Raw genomic sequence first — 22,418 nt, forward strand, 5'->3', positions numbered from 1 at the left:
TTTTAGTAAAGGGATCAATGAACTACCTATGAGATGGCAAAAGTGCATAGAAAATAATGGTTCATACTTTGATTAATTAAATATATTATATTAAAAAATATTCGACTTTTTGTTCCTCCCATACAAAACGCCAATTTTATATGTAAGGACCTAATACATTCTCGCCATGTATGAGGTCCTAGTAATCTTTCAGGGCTTACCTCGTGTCCATCCTGAAAAATGCATGCGAACTTTAACAACGAATGCCTTTGAATATCGTAATTATTATTTACCTATTTATGTACGTTTCACGGCTTCCACGAAATGTGACATTGAATAGAAAACTCCTACTAAACCTTTCCTTGGATAATGATGATTATTGAATAAAATCTACTCTAAACATTATTAATTAATAATAAAGTCGTTCGTAATAGAGAATAATGTTAAATTTAATAGCTGTAAATATATATTATTAATATTTGATATTTTCTTCTAAATACAGTTGGGGACGGGCAGGCGGCCGGCTGTAAACATTACGCCAAAACTTTAAGTTTTATAAAACCTTGTGCGCCAAACCCACGTGAGTGGAATAAGGCCAGGGAGATGGTGATGTTTTCTCTAAATTCAAATGTATTTGTTCTAGTGACATGAGTTCATATTATCCTTTTAAGTTTATATTTTACAGGATGTTTCTTAAGCGACATATCGAATGCTTCGTTGACATGAATAATATTTATCGTTTAGGTACAATTTTTGCGATTTTCAATAGTCCTCAATAATTTTTTGAATTTATTGTAAAAAACTTGATTTTACTAGAGCTGACAATGTAGTACAAGAAGTTAAAACTCGCGGTCCGCCATAATCAATGTACCTTCCCGACATCTATGCGGTCCTAGTAATCTTTCAGGATTCACCTCGTGTTCATCCTGAAACGCATGCGTACTTCCAACACCAAAAAACACAGCTTCGAGTACTGTAATTAACCTATGAAGGTAAAAAATGGATGAATGGTAAATGTCGGCACAAAATGTGACATTATACAAAATTTTTGGAAAATGAAAATTGTGGAAGTAAGTCTTATATAACTCATTATATAAAATTTAACGTGAATTTCCGTAAACTCAAATATATATTTTCGCGTGATCAAGTATCGTGTGGAAAGGTACTTGTTAAATGAAGCTCATACCTTTTACTTCATTATTTGTGCCTTAACATAGTTTACATATTTTCTGCCAGAACTAACAGTGATAGCAACGTCGTTTACATCGTGTCTCATATCCTTGTCACATAATAGCAATTAATGTTACTGTGGGTTTCCAATTCTGAAAAATATAACTCCACAACGGTTCTACATACCTTATTGAAATTAGAATAAAACATAGTATGGAGTAACATATGAGATACTTTACACCCTTTTTTAATTCTGCGCAGACGAAGTCGCGTTCAAAAGCTAGTTATAAGCTAGATACACGAGGTGTGTTTCCGTACAAATGTTTCAGAAGTGTAAACTGAAGGTTAGCCATATTCAATGTATTAATAAAGTAAAGCCTTCTTGACATCTATGAGGTTCTAGTACTTTTTCAGGATTTACTAGTAGTCGTCATAAAATCCGCATGCGCATTTCAATGGCCAGAAACATATATGAATATCGTAATAGTGACCTTTATCATATAGGTAGTAAGGCGTACGTCAATTGAAATAGTTCCAATAAAACCTTCTTACATTTTTGTTGACCTAGTACAGCTGCGGGTAAAATGTTCTTAAAGCTTCCGCATGCGGAAAAACTCCCACCATTGCTTTGGTTGACCCTAAATGTTTTTGCTAAAAAGTTCAAAAAACACTTAATAGAGTCACAAATAAATCAATAATTTTAGTACGCATGTTTTATATTAGTATTATAAAGCGGTTTGTTGCACTTTTTTAAACCTCATTATATCCTTTTTTATTATCATTTAACAGTAGTACTTGTTTTAATATACTTCAGATATGGTGTTTTAATAGTATCAAAATCAATCATGTAATGTTTGATTTTTTTTTCTCATTTGTGTTCTTGTCATTGAAATGTTACTAGTTCTTAATGTGTATTTTTCAAGTTAGGTTACCTTATTTTTTTGTTTTCTTTTACTTGTCATTTGTATGTTTTTTGTTCGATCATTGAAGTGGATGTTATATAATATAATAGACTGAGTTATCCCTCCATGTTATGTAATTATTCAGGTGGATGTAAAGGAGCCAACTGAAAACCAGCGCAGGGTCTGCTTTAGGCCGTCTCTGCATACGCTGAGTAGGCCCCTTTTACCACATCTCTCTAAATTATTTTCATAAATATGTGGTGCGATTTTTTTTTCTCTTGTACTTGTGTGGTAATAAACGAGTTTCTTTCTTCTTTCTTTCTTTAAATATGTATAAATTGGAGTAATATAATGAATGGATAAATAAATATTATTTGTAATATTTTTAAGCAAAAATTTGCCCAGAAAGTCATATTGTTTTTCTCGCGATTTTTTTTTTGGAATTTGAACCTGATGGTGTCTAAACAAAAGGAATTTTCTGTCATGACAGGTAGTAGTTACCTGTAACCATTTCAAGAAATGAAAATAATTTAGAGAATATGTTTCTCTACAGATTTTTTAGAAGTGGAAACTCACGGTGAGCCATATACAATGAAAACCATGAAAAACTAACTAAAATGTACTGTTTCTTCAAATAGAAAACGACAGAATATGTTTTTGTACAGGTGTTTCAGAAGTGAAAACTCACGGTTAGCTATACTCGTAGTCACTGTACCAAATACATTCTCGCCATGTATGAGGTCCTAGTAATCTTTCAGGCTTTACCACGTGTCCATCCTGAAAAATGCATCCGAACTTTAACAACGAAGGCCTTTGAATATCGTAATTATTTATTTACCTATTTATGAACGTTTCACGGCCTCCATGAAATGTGACATTGAATAGAAAACTCCTACTAAACCTTTCCTTGGATAATGATGATTATTGAATAAAATCTACTCAAAACATTATTAATTAATAATAAAAGTTGTTCGTAATAGAGAATAATGTTAAATTTACTAGCACACATATTATAAATATTTGATATATTCTTCTAAATACAGTTGGGGACAGGCAGGCGGCCGGCTGTAAACATTACGCCAAAACTTTAAGTTTTATAAAACCTTGTGCGCCAACCCCACGTGAGTGGAATAAGGCCAGGGAGATGGTGATGTTTTCTCTAAATTCAAATCAATTTGTTTTAGTGACATGAGTTCAAATTATCCTTTCAAGTTTATATTTTACAGGATGTTTCTTAAGCGACATATCGAATGCTTCGTTGACATGAATAATATTTATCGTTTATCTAATTTTTGCGATTTTCAGTAGTCCTCAATAATTTTTGGAATTTATTGTAAAAAACTTGATTTTACTAGAGCTGACAATGGAGTACAAGAAGTTAAAACTCGCGGTCCGCCATAATCAATGTACCTTCCCGACGTCTATGCGGTCCTAGTAATCTTTCAGGATTCACCTCGTGTTCATCCTGAAACGCATGCGTACTTCAACACCAAAAAACTCAGCTTCGAGTACTGTAAACCTTTACTATGAAGGTAAAAAATGAATGAATGGTAAATGTCTGCACGAAATGTGACATTATACAAAATTTTCGGAAAATGAAAATTGTGGAAGGAAGTCTTATAACTAGAAATATATTTTCTACCGTGATGAAGTTCGTGTCATAAGGTTCTTATTCACTGTAGCTGTCTGGTCATATATTTCATTTTACGTCATTTTTTGTGCCTTAACATAGTTTACATATTTTCTGCCAGAACTAACAGTGATAGCAACGTCGTTTACATCGTGTCTCATATCCTTGTCACATAATAGCAATTAATGTTACTGTGGGTTTCCAATTCTGAAAAACATAACTCCACAACGGTTCTACATATCTTATTGAAATTAGAATAGAACATAGTATGGAGTAACACATGAGATACTTCACACCCTTTTTAATTCTACGCAGACGAAATCGCGTTCAAAAGCTAGTTATAAGCTAGATGATATACGAGGTGTGATTCCGTACAAATGTTTCAGAAGTGTAATAAAGTAATAAAGCCTTCTCGACATCTATGAGGTTCTAGTACTTTTTCAGAATTTACTCGTAGTCGTCATAAAATTCGCATGCGCATTTCAATGGCCAGAAACATACATGAATATAGTAATAGTGACCTTAAATATATAGGTAGTAAGGTGTACGTCAATTGAAACAGTTCCAATAAAACCGTCTTACATTTTCTGTTGACCTAGTACAGCTGCGGGTAAAATATTCTTAAATTTCCGCATGCGAAAAAACTCCATCATAGCCTTTGTTGTTGACCCGAAATATGTATAAAAATGGGAGTAATATATTATGAACGGATAAATAAATATTATTTGTAATATTTTTAAGCAAAAATTATCCCAGGAAGTCATATTAAGTTTTTCTTGCGATCTTTTTTTGGAATTTGAACCCGATGGTGTCTAAATAAAGGAAATATTATGTCATGACAGGTAGTAGTTACCAGTCACCACTTCAAGAAATGAAAATAATTTAGAGAATATGTTAACCATGGAAAACTAACTAAAATGTACTGTTTCTTCAAATAGAAAACGGGAGAATATGTTTTTGTACAGGTGTTTCAGAAGTAAAAACTCACGGTTAGCTATACTCGCAGTCACTGTACCAAATACATTCTCGACATCTATGAGGTCCTAGTAATCTTTCAGGCTTTACCACGTGTCCATCCTGAAAAACGCATGCGCACTTTAACAACGAAGGCCTTGGAATATCGTAATTATTTTTACCTAATAAGAACGTTTTACGGCTTTCATGAAACGTGACATTGAATAGAAAACTCCCACTAAACCTTTCCTTGGATAATGATGATTATTGAATAAAATCTACTCAAAACATTATTAATTAATAAAAAAGTTGTTCGTAATAGAGAATAATGTTAAATAAATTTACTAGCACACAAATTATAAATATTTGATGTATTCTTCTAAACACGGTTGGGGACAGGCAGGCGGCCGGCTGTAAACATTACGCCAAAACTTTAAGTTTTATAAAACCTTGTGCGCCAACCCCACGTGAGTGGAATAAGGCCAGGGAGATGGTGATGTTTTCTCTAAATTCAAATGAATTTGTTTTAGTGGCATGAGTTCATATTATCCTTTCAAGTTTATATTACACAAGATGTTTATTAAGCGACAGATCAAATGCTTTGTAGACAGAAATAATATTTATCGTTTAAGTACAATTTTTACGATTTTCAATAGTCCTCAATTATTTTTTGCATATCCTGTAAAAAAATTGATTTTACGAGAGATGACAATGTACAAACTTTTTAGAAGTGGAAACTCGCGGTCCGCCATAATCAACCTTCCCGACATCTATGCGGTCCTAGTAATCTTTCAGGATTCTCCTCGTGTTCTTCATCCTGAAACGCATGCGTACTTCCAACACCAAAAAACTCAGCTTCGAGTACTGTAATTATAACCTTTACTATGAAGGTAAAAAATGAATGAATGGTAATGTCTGTATGAAATGTGGCATTAAACAGAATACAATTTTCGGAAAATGAAAATTGTGGAAGGAAGTCTAATATTATTACGAGTATATTATAATCATTGATAATATTCGACATGATTTTCCGTAAATTCAAATATATTTTTATCCGTGATTAAGTATCGTGTCATAAGGTTCTTATTCACTGTAGCTGTCTGTCATATATTCCCTTTTATGTCATTTTTTATTTGTACATTGAATATGGCTAACCTTCAGTTTACACTTCTGAAACATTTGTACGGAATCACACCTCGTGTATCTAGCTTATAACTAGCTTTTGAACGCGACTTCGTCTGCGCAGAATTAAAAAAAGGGTGTAAAGTGTCTCATATGTTATTCCATACTATTTTCTATTCTAATTTCAATAAGATATGTAGAACCGTTGAGGAGTTATGTTTTTCGGAATTGACATGGGTTCGAAACTAGTCGGTGCCGTCACTGGACGATCAAACGTGAGTTAAGCCGTTTCTTAATTAATTAACAAAATATCGATGTAAAACTAACTAAATTGTACTGTTTCTTCAAATAGGATACGAAAGAATATGTTGTACAGGTGTTTCAGAAGTGAAAACTCACGTTTAGGTATAGGTCACTGTTCCAAATACATTCTCGACATCTATGATGTCCTAGTAATCTTTCAGTATTTACCACGTGGTCATCCTGAAAATGGCATGCGCACTACGACACCCAAAGTGAGCTGTACTTTTACTGTAATTTATTATAACCTAAATATACTAAAGAAGGTAATAAGGCCTACATCAAATGAGACATTTTATTCAGTTAAAACTACTAACTTTTTCGGATAATGAGAATTGTCGAAGGAGGGCTTTTTAACACATTAATTGATTAACCACATAAATCAGGCATTCGTAGTGAACAATCTTTAGTATTAAATCTAATTTTTAATCCAATTTGCTAGCTGCAAATATTAATATTATTTGATGTCATCATACCTAAATTCAAATACATTTGTTGCCGTGACAAGAGTTGGTCTTATCCTTTCAAGTTTAAACAGGGTGTTTCTATGTTAAACGACAGATCGAAAGCTTTGTGGAGGTTGAAGTCCTCAATATCGATCGTTTTATCCCAACGTATTTTCCACGATTTTCGATAGTGCTAAAGTTTTTTTGCATTATTTGTAAGTCAGATTTTACTACTGATAACAATGTGTTTCTGCATAAGTTTTTCAGAAGAGGAAACCTTCCCGGGAAATAAAATGTACTTCTTGTGAAGACTTAAGTTTTTTATGCATAGAATAAACATTGGTTCCTTCACTAATTAATTGTAAGGAACTTCGTTCCATCCGAGTGTCCCTTGACACCTCTCAAGTTTTTTTTTTTCAAAGAGGTTACGGGGGAAATGACAATGTGTTTCTGTACTGTTTCGGCAGTGAAAACTCACGATTAGCTATATTCAATGTACAAATAACCTTCTCTACATTCATGAGGTTCTAGTACTTTTTCAGGATTTACCTCGTGTTCCTCGTGAAAACCCGCATGCGCATTTCATCGGCCAAAGGCAACTTTGAATAACGTGATTGTGAGCTTTACTGTGAAGGTAATAAGAATTAAGGCGTACGTGAAACGTTAAGTTATTTCAGTAAAACTCTCACTAAAAATTTCTGTTGTTCTAGTACAGCTGCGGGTAAAATATTCCTAAAGCTTCCGCACGTGGAAAAGCTTCAATCGTTTCTCATTCCTGAAAACAAAGTTTGCCCTTTATTTATAAAAAAATATGAAAATCAAATATTTATTATTTATCAGAAATTTAGTTTAATAAAAACTAGCGGATTCCCGCGGTGTCGTACATATTTATTTCGTATTTTCGTCGCGAAACTATTGATTTTTTCCAACAACGAAAGGAAGAATTATTAATTTTTTACAAAGAGACTTAAAAAATTCTGTTTAATGTTCCCATTCCAAAAAATTCTCATTCCAACACGTGATAAAATAATGATTAATATTTTAATTATTAAATATAAATTAGTCCGTGGTTTAAATTAAAAGATATTCAGCCATAAAGTTGGACTTGTTAAATTCACAGGCTATAAAATATATTTAATATGGTTTTCTCTAAATACGGTGTTCCCGTTCGAGTTCTTGAGGTCCTAGTAATCTTTCAGGATTTAGCACGTGCTCAACCTGAAAAACGCATGCGCCTTTCAAACAACTTTGTTGTGACTCTGGCAAAATGTCGTGTTATCCTATAAAATTTATCCCATCATCGATAATGAAGTAAACTTCGTGTTGACTTGACAAATCAATGTAGTGTAGCAATCTATATCTTACTAATATTATAAACGCGAATGTTTCGATGAATGGATGGATGGATGTTTGTTTGAAGGTATCTCCCAAACGGCTGCATGGATCTCGCTGAAATTTTACACAGATGTAGAACATAGTCAAGAACACTTAACACTTGGCATGCGGGCAACGTATTTACGTTTTTTGCAGTCTGTCACTAGAGCGCGGGTCACGTAAAAGTACGTATTTAGATTTGTGGTGGATACCCGATAGAAACGCCCGCTCTACGCGTAATTCGGCAGCGAAGTATGCCTGAATGCCAAGCGTTAGGTTAAGTATTAAGTTTTTTTTAATTCCGCACGGATGGAGTCAGCTAGTATTTAATAAAAAAGGACGTCTGTGTGAACTATGTTATACAGTGCACAGGATGTGTTTGCATGTTATATATAACAAACGCTCAATTTTTTATTTTTTTGTCTGTCTGTCCGCAAGTCCACATTTGTTGCGGGTAATCTCCAAAATGGCTGGACCGATTTTGACGGGACCGGTCATAGAAGGTGGCTGATGTTCGTGGGAGGAACACAAGCTGTTGTTTTATTATTCATTTCACGCTGATGAAGTTATGGCCTATAACAATATTGACAGGGAAAAAATATAGATAGAGCAATTAAAGGTACAGAGGTTTTACAATGCCGAAACAAATGTAGACACGTAGATTGAAGAAATTCACGGTTAGACAAATTTCATGAACAAAAACCTTCTCGACATTCATGAGGTCCTAGTAATCTTTCAGGACGTACCACGTGGTCGTCATGAAAAACGCATGCGCACTTAAACCACTACAAGCTGCTTTTAGTGCTGAAATTATATATAACCTCTGTGGTGATAAAGCTAACATTCTGATTACCTAGTACTGCTGCGGGTAAAATATTCTTCAAGCTTCCGCATATGAAATAAATATTAATTAAAATAATAATAATAATAAATAATAATATTTAATTATATTATTAATATTAATTATTAATCAATATTTTTTTTAACTTAATTTCAGCAACAACTAGCGTAGACTTATTTCGTAATTGTCTTGAGAGTTCGCATATTTGGTTATGAATAAACAAATTTAGTCGTCGTCTGTATTAAAAAATATATAACTAATATCATCATAATTACAAACATTTGGATGGATGGATTATGGATGTATGTTTGCTATCGCGAAACTCCAGACCGGCTAAACAGATCTGCATAAAGTTTGGAAGAGAGATAAATTACAGGAATAGCCCCATAGTTCACATTATACAGAATGTTATATTTTTCAAAGGGTGACATCTATAACACCCTGTGGTTATATTTGAGGGGAATAGATGAACTAACCTTACGTACTTACAGTTTTTTTAATTACACGCGGATGATTCGCTGTTTTCGCTGCCTTTAGATATTGCTTGATTTTCCCTAAACTATCAATATATCCATATACTTATTTTAGTATTAATGTGACATGAGTTCGTGTTATCTTTTAAAATTTGTCAGGACGAGCGAAAAGTACCCTATAAATACATCCTACAATGTTTACAGTTTTGTGGTACACTAATTTACTAATTACTATTTAATAATTAATTATTTACTCTTTCAAATTTGGGTTTTATGACAGTAATATCAATTTATATCTAGATGTGTTTGTTGTGTATTGTTATCTATCGTATCATTTTGTTTTTATTTGTATTATAATGTTTTTCTAACTCCATCTGTTATAAAACCAAAATATATATATATATATATATATATAACATAGCATATTAATTATCAATTACTAAGGAATATTTTTTTAAATTCATTCACAAATTAACGATAAGGAAGAATTCGCGAACCCTCCTAAACCCCCGCTTTTGCCAGTATTTATTTGTTTAGTCTGTCAGTGTAGTGTGTTTTCATTTTCTGTTCTGTTTCTGTGAAAAAACAACCAACCGTTATCCGCATGCGGATGATTTCAGGAATGTTTTCATCCGCAGCAGTACTAGGTTAACAGTAACCTAAGGGAGGAGATATTAAAGTAGTGCGCAAGCGTACCCCGTATACGTTGAATACACGTGGGTGTTCCACTAGTGTAATAAATTCACGTAGTCCGCGTATATTTATATTATACACGGTACACGTCTACGGTGAGTCTGATTTGTGTAGCACAGCCATGCGCAGTAAAACGCTACGTAGCCTCACCGTCGGAAAATTCAAGAGAGAGCGAGAGAGCTAGGGCGAGCAACGAAGGCATTTAACTACTATACAGTTATGCCGACCTGGTATTCGTGCGGGCTTTACTTCTGCATCGCGCTGTCGTTTTCATGCTTTCATGCACAAGCACACTGAAGTTTCCGCGGAATGTAACTGAAAAATGACATCTTCCTTCTTTTCCTACGTGTCATTTATATTTTTATTAGTGTACGAAGGACGTTTTGATTTTTTTTTTTTAAATTCTTCGAAATTGTTATCAAACATTTTTTTTATAGTATTAGGTGGCAAACAAGCAAGCGGCCACATGGATTCAATGAAATAGCGAAGCGACCGCTGCTCTTAAACATCCGCAATTGCAGATGCGTTGCGTCCGATACCTTTAATCAATTGAGGAGGGGACGATCAGAAAGAGAATATTTCTCCTCCTATGTGTCCCCTTCTTCGTCAAATCCACTTCCCCTTCCAATCCTTTCCTTATAAGAAATGAGTGGGTAGGGAAAGAAGACTAAAATTAGAAAATTGTTAAATTATATTTATAGAGTACCAGAATATTTTATGAAAAATTGGCTGAATTTATTTACCCTGGAGAAAGAGCGAGCAAATATGAATGTAGCCTTATAACCTCTTTAAATTTCTTCTACCCTAGTATTGATGCGGACGAAAATAACAGACGTTGCCGCCCTTACATTTTCAGCAGCCGGCTGGTTTTTTTGATGGGCTTTATTGAATTTTTAGTTTCTATTCAAGCTATGTTTATTAAATGTCAAAAATTAAAGTGTTCACGTTTTTAACTATATTTAACAAAAACCTAATTAATCTTTAATACCTTTTTCAACTTTTACATTAGATTTTAAAAAGCTCATTAGCAAAATTGCCTCAAAAAAAATTACAAAAAAATATTTTTTTCTTTGTTGACCTAAGTAAGAATTCGATTTGTTCCCACATCAGCAATTGAAATTTATTTAAAAAGGTACATGTTCTTTTATATTTGTGTGGTTTTAAAGTAAAATTACCATTTAAGAAATTATCACGCGAAAACTGGTATTTTTACTCATAAATTCTGAAAACATCATAATTATTACCACGGGGACACAAAAGCCTCGTCCCACTCTTTAGAGCGACAAGAGAGAAGTTTAACTAGGATTACATAACATTGATGTACTAGCAATGCCTTGAATCATGTCGCCCTGGTGTTCAACCGCGTGAAAATTCTGCATCGTTCTAAAATTTTCAATGGACAAATTAAACTAAATAAGTATACATACCGCTACTTTAAATAACTTTTAAGTTAACGACTTTTGTGGTATATGGCGTTTAATTGAAATAATAATTTAGATTTAATATTGTCAATACCAGGAATTCTGTAAATTATTAAGGTAGTAATTTTTTTTTTCAGGAGATAAGCTTTGTACCTTTGATCTTACTAAATGTGGAACATTTGCATTTCACTCGATTAATATAGGTGTATTATAAATATACTTATTCGGTCAATACAACGATATCTGATTAATAAATAATTATTAAAATATGAAACAAAAACACTTGAAATAAATTTTGACTCACGCCATAACTTTATTGGAGGAGAACGTGCAAATTTCTCGCCATTTTGCGTGCTCCACAGGCCACGCCCCAGTTGTGGCCAGATGAATTGCGTAAGCAGACATTGCTACATTTTTTGTATAGATAAATACATTATTAAGTATAGCCTAGATAAGCTGATACAAATTCACTGTTTTCTATAAAAATGTAATTATGATAGACCTATTTAGTAGTTGAAAATTATTTATATTTCTACCAAGAAAGTTTACTTACAGTTTAGAGTTTAGTTTACAAACGAGTTTACTGGCCCCACAAGAGGCGTAGCATCATAAAAGCAGAGATGCCTCACTCCACACAATCCTACCAATCGTGAAATTTCATGACATTTTCACGCAAAGAGAAAAAGGGAAAGCGCTAAATTTTCTCACTCTCGGTTGATCTACCTTACGGTTCTGATCTTCTAGTATTCTTGCCGGTAAAAATTATGCATCACATTCCATTGGTCAAGGAATTTTTTAAAAGATGTGTTTACACTTTTAAGAAGTGCAGGGACAATATTCTAAATAAAAATCTACTATGCCTAACCTTGGAATCGAAAAGGTTCGAAAAGTAATTTCAGCAGTTCATTAAAACGATTAAACATTGAATTTTCAAAATAGGTTTTTATTTATTTGTACCGGAAAAATTTTATGTTTATTTTGCGTACTTTTTACATTGAAGTTGTTTAATATAAAGTAATCATACATTTAATGTATGATTATTTAATGTTACAGTTTTTTATTTTCTGCAATATACTTAAATAAAATTGTTCCTGTTGTAGTTGCATAGATTTAAAGCTATATGGCTCTTAGACTAACTTTACTCCTTTATCGCATGTATTCCTGTTACCTTAGACCTCCTGACACATGGTTGCTCATTCTCGAAAATGACAGAAAATAGGATTATTTCATGAGAGGAAAAGAGATGAAACATTAATTCATCTCCTTGCGTTTCTGCGATCCTAGCAGTTTTTTGGACATTTTAGCATCACAGACCTGTTATAGTTCAAGAGCTAGCATCTGAAAATAATAATGACATAACTAGCAACAAATTTTTAGTTATGGCAGCCATTGATTTCCTTTAAAAAAATTAAATATTGAAATTAATCCCATTTTTACAAAAGATACCAAACCTATCAAATCCACGGCGCATATTTTATATGTGGGCGGGACATAGACTCACGCCAGCTATCCTAACTCTCCGACGAAACCGAATAACCAAAAGTCATTTAGACATTTAAACAATTGTTAAATATATCGGTTACCGTATAGAGTGATTCTAAATATAATGCAAATAGAAGGTAAAAATAAAAAGAATGTACTAAAAAACAAAAAGGCTAGAGGCTTGGAGCAACATAAAATATAATAAAAAAAAATCTATTTCCCACATGAAATTGGTTTTGATTGCTGATGTTTCTCAGTATTTTATGCCGACTACACAGTTTTATTTAACACAATCGGAGTGTTTAATCTAAACTGAAGGTGTGTATTTGAAGTACTCGTAAATTTATTCAGCAAATGCTGTGAAAATAAACAAAAACATCGGATTTCAATATAACTAGTAGTTAGGTTTTATCGATATATACAGTAATTCCGGCCATTACATTAACATATTTAATTTTAATTCATTATTTTTTTTAATTACAGAAGAAGTCCCTTGGTCCATGGAGGAGTTTATCGAGCACGTAGAATCTGGAAGTCGGTAAGATGGTCAAAATCTTTTCATCTCTCAAAAAAAATCAACTGAACTAGAACTTACACTTTTTACAGTGCCAATTATCGCCATTTATCATACGCTGGAAATACCTTTGATCTTTATGTTATTTTTGTTATTTATCTTGCATGTTGTTTAGTTATAGTGCAATGAATGATTTAAATAAATGCAAATGTATGTTGGTTAAAGCAACGCATGCATTGAGTTGAACCGAAAGAGCTTGATGGTGGAAGAAGCTGTCGAAGAGGTTCTGGACTTGGTGAAGAAGGCGGCTCAGCAAATCAAGCCGACAGAAATAAACCCCGACTTCGAGTTCCTCATTGGTGAAGGTGTCACATCTCTCGTATTTTATTATATTTCATACAATTTTTGTAACATTCCTTTGGAACGCCAATTCGCATTTCAACAGAACAAGTTTCTAATAACTAAACGCCATAACAACGCCACTCTTTCTTACTGTGGGTTTCGACTACAGTGGTTTTGTATTAATACTCATATTGGAGTCCCTATTTTTCAAGGGATATGTGCACGCCCACTATAAAAAGATAAATGACGTTTGAATCAGACGAGATGCAAACTGGGAGCGGTGCAGCGTCCACTATGAACGAGTCGACGAGCAGTGGCCAACAAGACTGGTCTGCGGTATGGGAGTGCTTCGACAACCCTCACAAGTTGCTCTCTACACCCGCTGGTGGACTCTCTAAAGGCATGCAGGTATTAGGATGTTGGATTTGATGTATGATATGGGATCGGAAAAAGCAGAGACTTGTTGTCGGAGACTACGACTCACTTACGCTACGTCACGCTAGTTAGTTGTTGCATGCTACAACAACAAGTTTTTATTTGTGATGACGTTCTATTGTGTGTGTGTAGTGATGATGTTTGTTCTCTACTAAAGGTAACACTAGCTTTCCACAGCTAACACTTTCATACAAAAATTTAGCGATATTAATATGTTTCTGTGTCCACGTTTCAGAAATGGATCTGTTTTGTTCTGTTTTTATGCTTAATTTGCAAGAAAAAGAATAATTTTATTGTTCACAATATATTGCCCCCGACTTCGTCGCAGAATTTAAAAAAGGCTGAAATGAATCTCGTTTGTTACTCGAGACTATCTTCTGTATCTGTGCCAAATTTAAATATGATGTGTTGACCCGTTGCGGAGTTATCAAGTATATACATATGTGAATGAAACGTATCCCACAGGAACCGAACCTATTTCTGAGATCATAAGTAGCCTATGTGTTCTACCAGACCGTTTTCTATATCTATTCCAAATTTCAAACAGATACCCTCAGATATCTTCTAACAATAATGCATCCATACATCCTTCCATCCAAACATTCGCATTTATAATATTAGTAAGATTAATTGCCAAACTAATCCGAGTTGAATAGTTTTTTTAGTTGTGGTGATAACGATTTTATGTTATTCATTTGATTACTATTTCTTATTTATCTTTCTTTAGGAAATGGTGAAGAATGCAGTGAGTGAAATGCGTCGATACTATAGTAGAAAAGTAATAGACGTGCTCATCAAAGTGACACGACGAGGTCTGGACCTTATTATCAAACAATTCTCTAAGGATAACGAAGCTAGTGGTAATTTTCGTAATATTGATTTCTCCTTTTGCTTGTTACATCCCACCATACTTATTTCGTTAGTTTTTCAACTTGCCCAATTGAGAAAAAAGTGTGATAACATTCAATAATGCTTAAAGCCCGTAGCTTCTGCTTACTTATATTCAATTGAGGACTACTTAGTATGGCTATGTATATTGCATCACACATTTATTGGCTACAACAATACTTGTAGCCGCATATATATTTCAATTTTTAGTTTCTAAAAACGCGAAAACAGTGACTAAAAGTTTACGCAGGCCTAAAATACGAATACCATCACTGTTTAAGTGAATAAAATTCAATCTTAACACAATCTGCTCAGTACAAATGACGTACGACTACCACGTGATCTTGGCGTAGAACACATGCGCAATTCAACCATGACCACGTGCCTTACTCTGTTAAACGACTAACCATCGTTTTCTGATGACCTGGTACAGATGCGGGTAAAATTCCTTGGATTTTCCGCACGCGGTGACCAAGACAAAATTTTGAACTAAAAGATTATTTCTTTACTTTAAAGCATTGTCATAAAAAATGTGATCAATTCCTAGACACTGACCACTTACGAGCGATATATGTACTGTTATGAATTGAATCAAAAAAAAATTAAATCTTCCATAATAAATATTTGATTAAATCTGACTAAACATCAACCATTTTAACCAATTGTACTAATTAGGGAATCGACCCAAAAAGGCCACTATTATTAAGGCGACCATTAACGAAAATGTGATGCAAATACGCGAAAGGGTTGTTAGAAAAATATATTTATTAAAAAACTGTTCCAGAATTTTTCTTTACGTAGCAATACAATGCATTGCAACGGGCCACGAGTTCAGTTATTATGAGAGTGAGGTTTACAGTACAGCATGATATCGAACGATAATTTCTCGGTTGACGCAAATATTCTGCCTTTAAACAACCTCTCCATCTTCCATGACGTCCTAGTAACTTGTCAGGATTACCCACGTGGACCTCACGAAACCCGCATGCGCACTTCAACCAGAGTCAGAGAGGTTATCTTTGAAAATACCGTTACGATAGATAACCTTTAGGCAGTAGATAATAAGGCTTACTTTAAATGTGAAATTGTATAAATTAAAACATACCATTATTTTCTTATATTCTAGTACAGCTGAGGATATAATATTCTTGAAACATCCGCATAAAACGTCTACAATTTCATCAATCAAAATAATTTTATGATATGGTCCCTGAAAATAATACAATTCGAATGAATAATTTCTTCATTGCCGCAGGCTGTTTGGTTAGGAGCGCACAATAGAACAGATATACATACTCCTGACAACTTCTATCGGTTGGATGAAGCTTTGGTATTCCTCCTTGATTCTGGTGACATGTTGCATCAGAGCAGTCCCATGATTGCATGGCCTGCGTTGTACATCATAATCGCAGAAAATACTTTATATCTAATAAAAGTAATAGTATAAAACAAATCACTATTTTTATTAAAAATTAGCTGAACACAGGGGACGCTACAATACAAATGTCAAAACAATGTCAAAAGTCTTATATTTCAAAAATAATACTAGCAAAAAGTTTCAATATATGAACGCCTTGGCTGAATATGGCGAAAAAAATAAATATGGAAGGCGAGAACTCTGCATTCCGTCTTCGCTTTGCTATCGCTTGTCTGTGTATTAAAAGCTTAATTATTCAATACTCAAACATTCTACTGAACATTGATGTGGTCCTGGTAATTTTTCATTTTTTTACCACGTGTATTCAAAAACACCACATGAAACTTTGTTATGATTAACTAATTTATTTTCTGATGGCCTAGTACAGCTGCGGGTAAAATTTCATCCGCATGCAGAAAAATCCTTCTTTACTACACTTACTTACTTCGCCCGCCCACCGAGTAAAACAAAAAACACAAAAAACATTAATAAAATCAACCATCGTTAGTTTGGACACAGGCATAGAAAATAATTATTAATCACGATGCATTATGTATATTATGGAATAATAAATAGATTTTTTTATAAGAGCGGGGGCAAAGACCAGTGGGACCTTTAACAAAGATACGTTGCCATACGTTGTTGTTCTTTTTTTTCCTGTTTTTCTTTGATAGGATCATTTTTGGTCGTTAGATTGTAAGTTCGTGAACGGTGATTGGTAACCAGATACGCGCCCACTGTAATGTTCGTTATGTTCATTAACTGTTGATCTCCACTTTCCAGTTATCTTTCGACAACGGTGGAAATTTAAAGTAAAAATGAATCATTTAATGAGTTTATTATTAAAACACTTTCAGCATGGAAACATTACATTTAGCTTGTTGGATATATAACAACATGTCGTCAGCTCATTCACGTCACTACTCGAGGTCTACTCTAAGTTTGACTATGACTTATCAAGCTTTTTCTTGACTTTTGCTTGGTTGACTTCACGCACATCTTTAAATTTCTTCTCAGATATGTGCAGGTTACATCCCATTTTTTTGTTTTCTTCACCGCTTACGGAGATATAATTATACTTTCCTTAAATTTATTTTAATTTTAATTATCTTAACTTATTTACGTTTATTTTATATTAATTTAAATTTAAATTAAAATTTTTGATCCTACAGTAAATTTGTTTAAATAATTTGCAGGACATGGTTGTATTTTAGGTTAACATTGTATTATAAATCAATAAATAAATAAATATGAAATATGAAATTCGAAAAGTCGAAAAAACACTTTGGTAAATGGCATCGAACTCGGACGTGTAGATTACTAAATATCTTCTATATATATAAAAGAAAGTCGTGTTAGTTACACCATTTATAACTCAAGAATGGCTGAATCGATTTGATTGAAAATTGGTGGGCAGGTAGCTTAGAACCAGGAAACGGACATAGAATAATTTTTACCCCGTTTTCTATTTTTTGTTCCGCGCGGACGGAGTCGCGGGTAAAAGCTAGTCTATATATATATATATATAAAAGAAAGTTGTGTTAGTTATACCATTTATAACTCAAGAACGGCTGAATCGATTTGACTGAAAATTGGTGGGCAGGTAGATTAGAACCAGGAATAGGACATAGGATAATTTTTACCCCGTTTTCTTTTTTTTTTTATTCTGCGCGGACGGAATCGCGGGAAAAAGCTAGTATATGATAAAAAAAACTTGAGAGGTGTCAAGGGACACCCGGATGGAACGAAGTTCCTTTCAATTAATTAGTGAAGGAACCAATGTTTATTCTATGAATAAAATAAATTATCGAAACTATGTTGCAAGTTATTATAAAATAAAATCACGTGTTGGAATGAGAATTTTTCGGAATGGGAACATTAAACAGAATTTTTAAAGTCTCTTTGTAAAAAAATAATAATTCTTCCTTTCGTTGTTGGAAAAAATCAGAACTTTTGCGACGAAAATACGCAATAAATATGTACGCAACTGCAGGAATCCGCTTGTTTTTATTAAACTAAATTTCTGATAAATAATAAATATTTGATTTTCATATTTTTTTATAAATATAGAAGGGCAAACTTTGTTTTCAGGAACGAGAAACGATTGAAGCTTTTCCGCGTGCGGAAGCTTTAGGAATATTTTACCCGCAGCTGTACTAGAACAACAGAAATTTTTAGTGAGAGTTTTACTGAAATAACTTAACGTTTCACGTACGCCTTAACTCTTATTACCTTCACAGTAAAGCTCACAATCACGTTATTCAAAGTTGCCTTTGGCCGATGAAATGCGCATGCGGGTTTTCACGAGGAACACGAGGTAAATCCTGAAAAAGTACTAGAACCTCATGAATGTAGAGAATGTTATTTGTACATTGAATATAGCTAATTGTGAGTTTTCACTTCCGAAACAGTACAGACACACAAACACATTGTCATTTCCCCCGTAACCTCTTTGAAAAAAAAAAGATAATTAAATACTTTTACATGTTTTTCGGAAGTGGAAACTCACTGTAACATTTGTTGCTGTATAGTTTGACAAGATTATCTGGTCTGGTGAGAAATGCGCTGCTGTCACTGTTAGTTTTGTCAACAAATCATAATCATCAATACATAGTATAAAACAAAGTCGCTTTCGCTGTATGTCCGTATGTATGCTTAGATCTTTAAAACTACGCAACGGATTTTGACGCGGTTTTTTTTAATAGATAGAGTGATTCTTAAGGAAGGTTTGTATGTATAATAAATGCATAATATAGTAGAGAAACACTGATAAATTTAAAGTTTTCTAATGTGATGTCGTAAATAAGCACGTTTTTTTGCGCTTATATTGCAAACGCTGGCTGAACCCTACGAGATAGACCAAAATAATGTACTACAGTATTGTTCACCTTAAAAAGTTCAACAAAAAAGTCCGCGATGGTATATGTCTATCTCTTAGGGATAACCCAGCATAACCATTTTTATTCTTTTACAAAGTGATTTTAAACAATACAGCATTAATCCTTATCCATTTAAGTACCTTAAATAAATTGTGCATTTATTCTGTAGTAGGTATATTTTGCATTGCACCCGTGCGAAGCCGGGGCGGGTCGCTAGTATATTACATAAAATAAAAAAGATAATAGTAAAAAATCTTTTAAAAACAAGTTTTATTTGAATGCTCTAAAATAAAAATCCAAAAGAAAAGCTCCATCATCAGACCCTGGTTAACATCGAAAGACAAACTACTCGTCGTGACGATTCTAACAAGCGTAAACTCGATGAGTTTGTTTCGTTTGCGTTACCTTCATTGTAAAGGATATATATGTATATAACTAGCTGTCAGCCGCAACTCCGTCTGCGCGTAGTTAAAAAAAATACTAGCCTATGTTTTTCCAGACTATATTCTACATCTATGTCAAACTTCAGCGAGATCTGTTTAGCAGTTCTGGAGATACCTTCTAACAAACATCCATCCATCCATCTAAACATTCGAATTCATAATATTAGTAAGATAATATTAATACAATACCTAGGCCTTATTACCTTCTTTAGTATATTTAGGTTATAATAAATTACAGTAAAAGAACAGCTCACTTTGGGTGTCGTAGTGCGCATGCGATTTTCAGGATGACCACGTGGTAAATACTGAAAGATTACTAGGACATCATAGATGTCGAGAATGTATTTGGTACAGTGACTACCCGTATAGCTAACCGTGAGTTTTCACTTCTGAAACACCTGTACAAAAACATATTCTCTCCTTTTCTATTTGAAGAAACAGTACAATTTATTTAGTTTTCCATGGTTTTCATTGTATATGGCTCACCGTGAGTTTCCACTTCTAAAAAATCTGTAGAGAAACATATTCTCTAAATTATTTTCATTTCTTGAAGTGGTTACTGGTAACTGTGGGACATAGTTCTATTTTAGGTTTTTTTATTGTATTGTAAATAAATAAATAAATAAATAAAGTGACAAAGAACAATATGACAATGTTTTTCTAACAATTCTAACAAACTACTACCTGTCATGACAGAAAATTCTTTTTGTTTTGGACACCATCGGGTTCAAATTCCAAACAAAAAAATCGCGAGAAATCCTAAATATGACTTCCTGGTCTAAGTTTTGCTTAAAAATATTACAAATAATATTTATTTATCCATTCATTAATATTACTCCCATTTTATACATATTTCGGGTCAACAAAAGCAATGATGAAGTTTTTCCGCATGCGGAAGCTTTAAGAATATTTTACCCGCAGCTGTACTAGGTCAACAGAAAATGTAAGAAGGTTTTATTGAAACTATTTCAATTGACGTACACCTTACTACCTATATGTCACTATTACGATATTCATATATGTTTCTGGCCATTGAAATGCGCATGCGGATTTTATGACAACAACAACGAGTAAATCCTGAAAAAGTACTAGAACCTCATAGATATCGAGAAGGCTTTATTTTATTTGTACGGAAACACACCTCGTGTATCTAGCTTATAACTAGCTATTGAACGCGACTTCGTCTGCGCAGAATTAAACAAGGGTGTAAAGGTATCTCATGTGTTACACCATACTATGTTCTGTTCTAATTTCACTAAGATATAACCGTTGTGGAATTATATTTTTCGGAATTGGAAACCCACAGTAACATTAATTGCTTTTATCTGACAAGGATATTACACACGATATAAAAGACGCGCTGCTATCACTGTTAGTTCTGGCAGAAAATATGTAAACTATGTTAAGGCAAAAAAAATGAAGTAAAAGGGAATATATGAGCTACATTTAACAAGTACCTTATGACACGATACTTGATAACGGGAAAAAATATATTTGAATTTACGGAAAATCATGTCGAATATTATATAATTAGTTATTCAAGACTTCCTTCCACAATTTTCATTTTCCAAAAATGTTGTATAATGTCACATTTCGTGCAGACATTTACCATTCATTCATTTTTTACCTTCATAGTAAAGTACAGTAAGTTTACAGTACTCGAAGCTGTGTTTTTTGGTGTTGAAGTACGCATGCGTTTCAGGATGAACACGAGGTGAATCCTGAAAGATTACTAGGACCGCATAGACGTCGGGAAGGTACATTAACTATGGCGAACCACGAGTTTCAACTTCTAAAAGATTTGAACTACATTGTCAGCTCCAGTAAAAACAAGTTTTTTACAAGTAAATTCAAAAAATTATTGAGGACTACTGAAAATCGCAAAAATAAGATAAACGATAAATATTATTCATGTCAACGAAGCATTCGATATGTCGCTTAAGAAACATCTTGTAAAATATAAACTTGAAAGGATAATATGAACTCATGTCTCTAGAACAAATACATTTGAATTTAGAGAAAACATCACCATCTCCCTGGCCTTATTCCACTCACGTAGGTTTGGCGCACAAGGTTTTATAAACTTAAAGTTTTGGCATAATGGTAACAGCCGGCCGCCTGCCCGTCCCCAACCGTATTTAGAAGAAAATATCAAATATTAATAATATATATTTACAGCTATTAAATTTAACATTATTCTCTATTACGAACAACTTGCTATCACTGTTAGTTCTGGCAGAAAATATGTAAACTATGTTAAGGCATAAAAAATGACACAAACGGGAATATATGACAGACAGCTACTGTGAATAAGAACCTTATGACACGATACTTAATCACGGAAAAAAATATATTTGAATTTACGGAAAATCATGTCGAATATTATCAATGATTATAATATACTCGTAATAATATTAGCCTTCCTTCCACAATTTTCATTTTCCGAAAATTGTATTCTGTTTAATGCCACATTTCATACAGACATTACCATTCATTCATTTTTTACCTTCATATTAAAGGTTATAATTACAGTACTCGAAGCTGAGTTTTTTGGTGTTGGAAGTACGCATGCGTTTCAGGATGAACACGAGGAGAATCCTGAAAGATTACTAGGACCGCATAGACGTCGGGAAGGTACATTGATTATGGCGGACCGCGAGTTTCCACTTCTAAAAAGTTTGTACATTGTCATCTCTCGTAAAATCATTTTTTT

General features: G+C 33.5%; 1 protein-coding gene across 1 annotated transcript in view; it reads left to right on the forward strand.

Moving 5' to 3' along the window:
- The window catches only part of LOC106717004 (dynein axonemal heavy chain 5), a 67,616-nt gene that overhangs the window by 25,340 nt on the left and 19,858 nt on the right, over positions 1–22,418 (forward strand). Inside the window, exons 14-17 of the mRNA XM_045685981.1 lie at positions 13,271–13,325; positions 13,527–13,666; positions 13,903–14,051; positions 14,806–14,935. Of these exons, the coding sequence (XP_045541937.1) occupies positions 13,271–13,325; positions 13,527–13,666; positions 13,903–14,051; positions 14,806–14,935 (474 nt within the window). The remainder of the gene's footprint in view (positions 1–13,270; positions 13,326–13,526; positions 13,667–13,902; positions 14,052–14,805; positions 14,936–22,418) is intronic.

Source organism: Papilio machaon, chromosome Z (assembly GCF_912999745.1).
Source record: "Papilio machaon chromosome Z, ilPapMach1.1, whole genome shotgun sequence".
Taxonomy (NCBI): domain Eukaryota; kingdom Metazoa; phylum Arthropoda; class Insecta; order Lepidoptera; family Papilionidae; genus Papilio; species Papilio machaon.